Genomic DNA, 9,482 nt, shown 5'->3' on the forward strand with positions numbered 1-9,482 from the left:
AACTCAAATGTTTAGTGTTTTTAGTATTGTCTTGTTAGCCTAAGTTCTATTTAATCAGAGTATGTTTGCGTGTGCTTATACCTAGTGATATTGTAAAGCGCATAGTGCTTTTAGTTATGCGCTATAGAAATCTCCTTAATAAATAAATAAATAAAATTTTACATGAGAGTTCCTGGGTATGATATCCCTGGACGTTTTTTTCTTTTTTTTGGATCAATGTCTTTGATGACGTTATATCCGGCTTTTCGTGAAAGTTGAGGCGGCACTGTCACGCTCTCATTTTTCAACCAAATTGGTTGAAATTTTGGTCAAGTAGTCTTCGACGAAGCCCGGACTTCGGTATTGCATTTCAGCGTGGTGGCTTAAAAATTAATTAATGACTTTGGTCATTAAAAATCTGAAAAAATAATTTTTTTTATTGAACGATATAAATTTACGTTTATCTTATTCTCCATCATTTTCTGATTCCAAAAACATATAAATATGTTATATTTGGATTAAAAACAAGCTCTGAAAATTACAAATATAAAAATTATGATCAAAATTAAATTTTCGAAATCAATTTAAAAACACTTTCATATTATTCCTTGTCGGTTCCTGATTCCAAAAACATATAGATATGATATGTTTGGATTAAAAACACGCTCAGAAAGTTAAAACAAAGAGAGGTACAGAAAAGCGTGCTATCCTTCTCAGCGCAACTACTACCCCGCTCTTCTTGTCAATTTCACTGCCTTTGCCGTGAGCGGTGGACTGACGATTCTACGAGTATACGGTCTTGCTGCGTTGCATTGCGTTCAGTTTCATTCTGTGAGTTCGACAGCTACTTGACTAAATGTTGTATTTTCGCCTTACGCGACTTGTTGTTGTTTGATATATTCGTTCATTACGCAATGGTTGGTTTAAGCGTGTTGTATTCATTTTCTCTGATACACGTTTCAAACAATAACAACATTAAGAACGTTAAAAAGCAGACTGCTTATTGACACGTTCTAAAAATGATAATCAATACACATTCCGATAACAATGTCGATAACGATGTCTTGTTACGCAATGGTTAATGCTGAAGCGAAATAAACGGATCCGAACGTACACTTCCAGCATAAACACTTGCCTTCAAATAGCGGGCTTACTCAGTGCATGCTCTTCTTTTTCAAAGAAGCAAACTGAAACGAATGCTTTAGTCTCTGTTTTCATGAGGCGAAGCAAAGCACTGCGCACATCCTCTGCAACTACAAAGCAACTAGAGATTTAAAAAATATATATTTCATTAGTCTAACAAAACGTTTGCGCATTGATTGGAGAACAAACTGACATTTTCTTCTCAGACAAGCAACATGTCGGAAATGAAAGAAAATACTTTTCTCCCTCTGCGGAAAAACAGCCCGATTGCTCATGGGCTTGCAATATAAACGTGCCTAATGAAATTAAAGGTTGTATACCGGCGGCCGGAAATTATGCAAGACTTCTTTCATCGAAGAAACAAAAGCTATGCACGTGCAGATGGCCCTTTCTCTTGAAGGCTATGCTCATTCTGATAAGCATCGCTCCACGGCTATTGCCAGTTGTCTCTCTGACCGGACGCTACAGTCCTACGTGAATCTATCAAAATAAGAATACAGAGTTATCTCCCATATGTTTTTCGCGAGCACTGATCTAAATTTGAGATCAGTGTTCGCAAGACGAAAATGATTGCAGATTGGCCGACTTCGACAGTGATCTCCGTTCTGTTCTTCACAGTTATGATAAAGACATCGTTCTAAGGTCAAAACAAACAAGTCGAAACTTTGGGACTGCTGCCGGAAGGAGACCGTAATATATGGTTTCATCACTGTCAACTGGTTACAGAAAAAATCGTCTGCTCCAGTGAGCGCCGAAACCAAACGGTTGATTATCACGTGACACTTTTGCCATATTTAGAGTTGTTTGCACAGTAAATACAGCCGCGAAAAATAGCTCGCTTGAAACTGTCTTACATATCAATTCCTTTGTAATTTAAAAATTACAAAACACCATGAAAAATCATTATCGACGATCGCGAATCTGCTTATATTAATAATACATTAAAATAAGCAAGGAAACTCAAGGCATCCTGTCAGGGAGAGAATGAGCCGAACTCATTTTGACCTGAGTTCAGGATGGGCTATGCTATGCACGACTGTCTTTTCATCTGATGAAGAAAACCCTCAACCTTTTCTGCAATGAGGAAAACTGTAGGGAACACAAATTAACCCTCGTCTTCAAAAGTTGCAAAGTCTAAATATAAACACACACACACACACAAAAACACAAACAAACAGGAATCGGGCAGCGGCAACTTTCATTGTTGAGTGCTTCAATTGCTGATTCTTTTTGATTACCATGTTGTGCGCCTTTCTTCTTCAGTTCAAGGAGTGCAGGTGATTATAATGTATTACTTAGCTTTACGGTGCGCTGCATGTTAAAGACCCAGTCCTTCCCTTGTACACAATTCGGCCCACCTACTCAGATCTGGCCCGGTGTAACACGAGAAAATTACTCCCACGAGATTTTTACTCCGGAGTAAACATTTCGTACGAAAAAGTTACTCCCTTTACGAAAAAAGCACTCCCCCATTGCACGAGAAAATTGCTCCCCAAGACAGGTGAGTTCCGAGAAAACATTTCGTACAAATATGTTACTCCCCTGACGAATAAATGACGAATAAATTACTTCACCACAACACGAGCAATTTAACTTCCCATGCCAGGTGTACGAAATTTGTACTCCCTTGTCCCCTGTTAGTCTTGGTGGTGGAAGGGGTGGAAGGAGGGTAGCGCGACATTCGTGTGCGCGAGATCACTTATTGGCATTATCCCTTCGCCCGCATCCCATTATATCGTACGAGATTTTTACTGGAAGTAAAAAAATGGGGAGTAAAACTTTCGTGGAGGGAGTAATTTTTTCGTGCCTTGGGGAGTTCTTTTCTCGTACGAAAAGTGTACTCGGAGTAAGAATTTCGTACGAAATATTTACTCCGGAGTACATTTTTCGTAGAGTAAAAATGTCGTGTTACACCGGCTGTTCCATTGGATGAGACCACCCCTCCCCTAAGACACATGCCTAAAACCAACAGCCTGGCTGTTCCATTGGATGAGACCACCCCTCCACAAAGACACATGCCTAAAACAAACAGCCTGGCTGTTCCATTGGATGAGACCACCCCTCCACAATGACACATGCCTAAAACCAACAGCCTGGCTGTTCCATTGGATGAGACCACCCCTCCCCTAAGACACATGCCTAAAACCAACAGCCTGGCTGTTCCATTGGATGAGACCACCCCTCCCCTAAGACACATGCCTAAAACCAACAGCCCGGCTGTTCCATTGGATGAGACCACCCCTCCACTAAGACACATGCCTAAAACCAACAGCCTGGCTGTTCCATTGGATGAGACCACCCCTCCCCTAAGACACATGCCTAAAACCAACAGCCGGGCTGCTTTCTCTGCACATAGGGTTGGGGATTGTTTTTGTTGTGGGAAACGGTTTTCACAGGAGGGATTTTACTTTTAAGGTTTCTGTGTTTTGAAGTGTTTTTGTGAGAAGCCAATGTTATTCGTCTGAAGCGCATGTGCTGCACCAACAAAATTAGAAATACCTTCTATCCTAGACCATCTTCTTAAATCACCATCGCTTCGGTCAGGCTTTTATGTAAAGTAATACCACCCCTCCACTTGTTCACATCCCAGAAATGAACAGTTGCACAGTTGGAATTGTTGATGTTTTAATTTTGTAAAAGCAACCAGTGCGCAGTCAGGGTGTTGATTTTTGGTATGTGTCTAACGGGCGCAGTGGCGTGGTGGTAAGGCGTCGGCCTCCTAATCGGGAGGTCGTGAGTTCGAATCCCGGTCGCTGCCGCCTGGTGGGTTAAGAGTGGAGATTTTTCCTTATGTGCAGACCTGCTAGTGACTTAACCCCCTTCGTGTGTACACGCAAGCACAAGACCAAGTGCGCACAGAAAAGATCCTGTAATTCATGTCAGAGTTCGGTGGGTTATGGAAACACGAAAATACCGTGCATGCCTACTCAACGAAAGCGGAGTGAAGCTGACTATGCTCTCAGAGTATAGTGTGGGGAACTCAGAGTATAGTGTGGGGAACCCAGAGTATAGTGTGGGGAACTCAGAGTATAGTGTGGGGAACTCAGAGTATAGTGTGGGGAACTCAGAGTATAGTGTGGGGAACTCAGAGTATAGTGTGGGGAACTCAGAGTATAGTGTGGGGAACTCAGAGTATAGTGTGGGGAACTCAGAGTATAGTGTGGGGAACTCAGAGTATAGTGTGGGGAACTCAGAGTATAGTGTGGGGAACTCAGAGTATAGTGTGGGGAACTCAGAGTATAGTGTGGGGAACTCAGAGTATAGTGTGGGGAACTCAGAGAACTCAGAGTATAGTGTGGGGAACTCAGAGTATAGTGTGGGGAACTCAGAGTATAGTGTGGGGAACTCAGAGTATAGTGTGGGGAACTCAGAGTATAGTGTGGGGAACTCAGAGTATAGTGTGGGGAACTCAGAGTATAGTGTGGGGAACTCAGAGTATAGTGTGGGGAACTCAGAGTATAGTGTGGGGAACTCAGAGTATAGTGTGGGGAACTCAGAGTATAGTGTGGGGAACTCAGAGTATAGTGTGGGGAACTCAGAGTATAGTGTGGGGAACTCAGAGTATAGTGTGGGGAACTCAGAGTATAGTGTGGGGAACTCAGAGTATAGTGTGGGGAACTCAGAGTATAGTGTGGGGAACCCAATTATGGGCAAACGAGCTTACACGTCACCAGACAAATTCTTGAACGCTGAAGAAGAAGAAGAAAGGTATGTGTCAAAGTGGAGGTACGGACTTATCCCTTGCACAACGCACAACGCACAACGCCTGGGAAAATCTAAGAAATGAGTTGAATCGTTCACAGGGGAAGGACTGATACCTTTAAAGCCATCATCCACTCGGTGTCGTGTTCGTCTTTACTGTGCCATTTAATGGTCTTCAGATCAAAGCAGCAGAAAATAAGCGGCGTGTGTTGAATTCTTCGCGCTTCGATCGGCACCTATTTAGGTCTTTGAAACGAAGGGTTGCCAGGGAATTTAGAATGTTGCGCGGTTTAGCGATAATTAGAATAGCAGCAAATACATCTTGAGGTGTAAGAGAATATGGTAAGTGCGTGCGTCCTTGTGCGCGTTTGTGGGTGTGTGCGTGTAGGCGGGTAGTGTACGTGTATGTGTATAAAGAGCTTTTGTACAAAATAGGTTTTAAACATGTATGGCTTAATCAATATACATTTGACATCGGTAAACTACAAAACGCCATACAAGAAAAGTTAAGGATTAACTACATAAAGTTTTGGGAGAAAATTAAATGTGAAGGTCGTCCAAGGCTGAAATTTTATTCCTCTGTAAACAAGACATACGAAGTTCAGCCATACCTTATAAGCATTACGAATATCAAACATAGACATTTACTGAGTAAATTAAGGACAAGTACACACTCTTTAAAAATTGAAACTGGAAGACATAATAACATACCAAGAGAAAATCGTTTATGTAATAAATGTAACGTTATTGAAGATGAAATTCACTTCCTAGACGGATGTCAAAAGTTCACTGAACTGCGAAATGATTTTATAAAGGATCTATCAAATATAGATATAAAGTATTCCAACAATAAACCTAGTGAAGTATTTTGCGAAGACAGAATACAAATTCGTCTAGGAAAGTTTATTTCAGATTGTTTTAATCGCTCTTTGTGTCAATAACCAATTTGGTTCCGACAATAAAATATATTCTAAATATATTCTATTCTATTCTATTCACACACACACACAAATACACACACACACACACACACCACACACACTCACACACACACGAGTACAGACTCATGCACGCGTGCGCACACACAAATACACACACACACACACACACACACACACTCACACACACACGAGTACAGACTCATGCACGCGTGCGCACACACACACAAATACACACACACACACACACACACACACACACACACAAACAAACAGAAACACTAACACATGTGCACAAAATGAACACAAACACACACACCGCGCGAGAGAGAAAGACTACAGGGAGGCATGACGTCATGATGCATTAATTGACGTCAAAGACTTTCGACCGTGACGTATTCTTCTTACGCGAGCTTTATCCATAGACTTGGAAACTACGGAATTTCTACCCGTCCAAAGCGGCCTTGGGTGGCGTTTGCTCAAAAAATGGGGGCGCCAATTTTACCCACCGTATTTTTGTTAGTATGGTCCCAATTTTTGGTGAACTTCCATCTCCAACTGTGGCCCATTTTCGGGCACAAAGAATCCTTCTTTATCATGTATTATTCGGTATGCACATTTCTCAAATCGATTACAGTATAGCGTTCACGGGATACCTCCAGCTTCGCTGGGATAATAAGCACAAACACAAAAACTTGAAGAAGAAGAGAAGACAGAACCAATTCAAATTGCAAAGACACAATGAAAGCACGGCCGTTAAAAGGAAAACAATAAAAGGTACAATTTCACATTCCTAGAAATGAGGTCTCTGTTCCGTTAAAAGGAAAACAATATTAGGTACAATTTCACATGCGTAGAAATGAGGTCTCTGTTCCGTTAAAAGGAAAACAATATAAGGTACAATTTCACATGCGCAGTAATGAGGTCTCTGTTCCGTTAAAAGGAAAACAATATAAGGTACAATTTCACATGCGCACAAATGAGGTCTCTGCTCCGTTAAAAGGAAAACAATACAAGATACAATTTCACATGCGCAGAGTGGGACAGGCTGAACTTCTTTAACCCAGTGTGGGATTTTCAGTGGGCCGACCACCCCCAACCCAGCGCGTCCCCGGGTGGCGGATAGGGGAACGGACTTCAGATATGAAGACCAGCCGCTAATTGCGGCCGCGGACCAAACTGGCGGTGTTGTCTACCAGGGTGGAGTGGGGTAGCAGGTGGCACTGCTACTCTCTTCGAAATGCTCCATCGCCCTTCCACGGGACTCCTCTAATGCGATTATGGGCGCATTAAAACCCTAGCTCCGGGTGGGATCCCGGCAAATCCGGTGGGATCCCGGCAAATCCTCCCCGCTGTGCTCTCAGGGTAGGACGTACGGGCCATGAGCTAAGGGTGAGGTAACCCCGACAGAAACCTCAAGTGCTGAAGACGGAGGTACAAACCATGGTATCACGCATCAACGCCAACCATGACACCATCAGATAGAAGCGACACTTTAGGCGCTCGCCCACTGAGGTCCCTCCAGGGTTAGGCAGAGCCGGGCTCCAAGAGAGAAAAAAACAGAAAAAAGAAGAGAGAAAAAGAAAGCGGCGAACGCAAGAAGAAGAAGGAGACATGCGCAGAAATAAGGTCTCTGTTCCATGAAAAGGAAAACAGTGGATATGTTGGAAAATTAGAATATAAGCAATGGCGATTCAACAACACCCCAAAAAGCAATTTATTTGAAAAAAATATCACAGCAAAAGACACTGAATATTGAAGAAAAGAGGTTTTACAAATAAAGCAATTCCTCAGGAAAACGAAGAAAAAGCAAGATTTATACAAAATTGGGAAACATACGAAATTGAAACGAAAAGAAAGAACAATTATTGTCAAAAACGTGGATAAACTTATTGATAAAAAGATAAATAAGCAGACCAACTAATTAATGCATAATTAAATGAATAAATAAATAAGTTAACAAAAAGGTAAGCCTAATGGGAGACAAGCACATCAAAAGAAAATGTTTCTGTCTGTCTGTCTGTCTGTCTGTCTGTCTGTCTGTCTGTCTGTCTGTCTGTCTGTCTGTCTGTCTCTCTCTCTCTCTCTCTCTCTCTCTCTCTCTCTCTCTCTCTCTCTCTCTCTCTCTCTCTCTCTCTCTCTCTCTCTCCCCTCTTACCTGTGTGTCATAGATGTCGAGGATGAGCTCATAGTCCGGCAGGATGCCCGAGCTGTTATTGATAAGCTCCACAGCTAAATTGACCGCTGGGCGGGCAGCAGAAGCCACTGGAAAACCTATTCCAGTGACCGGCATAAAACCGCCGATGTGCAGGGGGCGTCGATCTCCATAGACACCGGTTGTTAACACTAGAAGGCGCAGCAGGAATTGTGAACTTGACAGCATTTTGCTGTTGCCTCAAAGTTGTTGAATTGTTTTGTGGTTAGGATTCACTGTGCTTGTTCGTTATTTTGTTCCCAAAGTATTGCCGATAGTGTTCTTCTTATATACTGAAAGGCATAAATTCTGCAAATAGTGCATTGAACGATTTTGCTCTCAAACGAAAATCAGATTGAACCTGTAATTTGTAGTTGACATCTTGAGTGTCGGAGCAAATGTTTGACGCTGTCAGCGTGCGCTTTGCAGTATTGCTGATCCAGCCACAGCTCACTGTGCTAATAAAGACATGGGCTGAACGGGAGACAATAACGTAAAAAAGATAGTGTATGGCCCTAAAAAATGCAACTGGCTGTTTGACTGTATCAGATATCGCAATCATGCCCCGACTTGATGAAGGAGAGAGACAGCAAGCGATTGGTATGCTTAGAGCTGGCCAAATCATTGACCGTGATGAACACTGAACGTTTTCCGAACTCATTGCGCTTGGACTCAGTCACTTTTTTTGAAAAATTGTCATTTCATGATGTTCTATTCAAAATCAATAAAGTGAAGGTTTATAAACACTAAAATGGCCAATAAATAAAATATTCAAACATTGAAAACATTCACCACTGAGTTGATTTTTTGTGATTTTTTAAAGTTCAGTTTGCGGAATTTATGCCTCTCGGTATAGTTGCTGCTGCTACTATTGCAGTTGTTGCTGCTTCTGTTTTTGTTTTGTTTTTTCCCCCCGAAAACGGCGTAAGGCTGCCTAAATGGCGGGTTAAAAGCGGTCATACACGTAAAACCCTACTCGTGTAAAAAAACAAAGTTTCAGCCCATAAACACAGAAGTAGAAGAACAAGTATAAAGTATTTGCTGTTGGTTTATTTCTGGTTGTATTCTTCGTATTTTCTGTTGTTTTTCGTGGGAAAGTCGTTTGATAGTTAGTAGCTGGGGCGGGGATGTAGCTCAGTCAGGGCGGGGATATAGCTCAGTCAGGGCGGGGATGTAGCTCAGTCAGGGCGGGGATATAGCTCAGTTGGTAGCGCGCTGGATTTGTATTCAGTTGGCCGCTGTCAGCGTGAGTTCGATCCCAGGTTCGGCGGAAATTTATTTCAGAGTCAAATTTGTGTGCAGACTCTCTTCGGTGTCCGAACCCCCCCCCCCCCCCCCCCCCCCCCCCCCCCCCCCGTGTACACTACATTGGGTGTGCACGTTAAAGATCCCACGATTGACAAAAGGGTCTTTCCTGGCAAAAATTGCTTAGGCACAGTTAATAATTGTCTACCTATACCCGTGTGACTTGGAATAATAGGCCGTGAAAGGTAAATATGCGCCGAAATGGCTGCAATTACTGGCCG

The 9,482-nt window shown here is 42.5% G+C and overlaps 1 protein-coding gene across 1 annotated transcript in view; it reads right to left on the reverse strand.

Annotated features, from left to right (window-relative positions):
- LOC138972001 (gamma-aminobutyric acid type B receptor subunit 1-like) overlaps positions 1-8,145 on the reverse strand; it is a 25,683-nt gene extending 17,538 nt beyond the window's left edge. The window contains exon 1 of the mRNA XM_070344844.1: positions 7,921-8,145. Within this exon, the coding sequence (XP_070200945.1) occupies positions 7,921-8,145 (225 nt within the window). The remainder of the gene's footprint in view (positions 1-7,920) is intronic.
- Between the last annotated feature and the right edge of the window lie 1,337 nt (positions 8,146-9,482).

Source organism: Littorina saxatilis, linkage group LG7 (genome assembly GCF_037325665.1).
Source record: "Littorina saxatilis isolate snail1 linkage group LG7, US_GU_Lsax_2.0, whole genome shotgun sequence".
Classification (NCBI taxonomy): Eukaryota; Metazoa; Mollusca; class Gastropoda; order Littorinimorpha; family Littorinidae; genus Littorina; species Littorina saxatilis.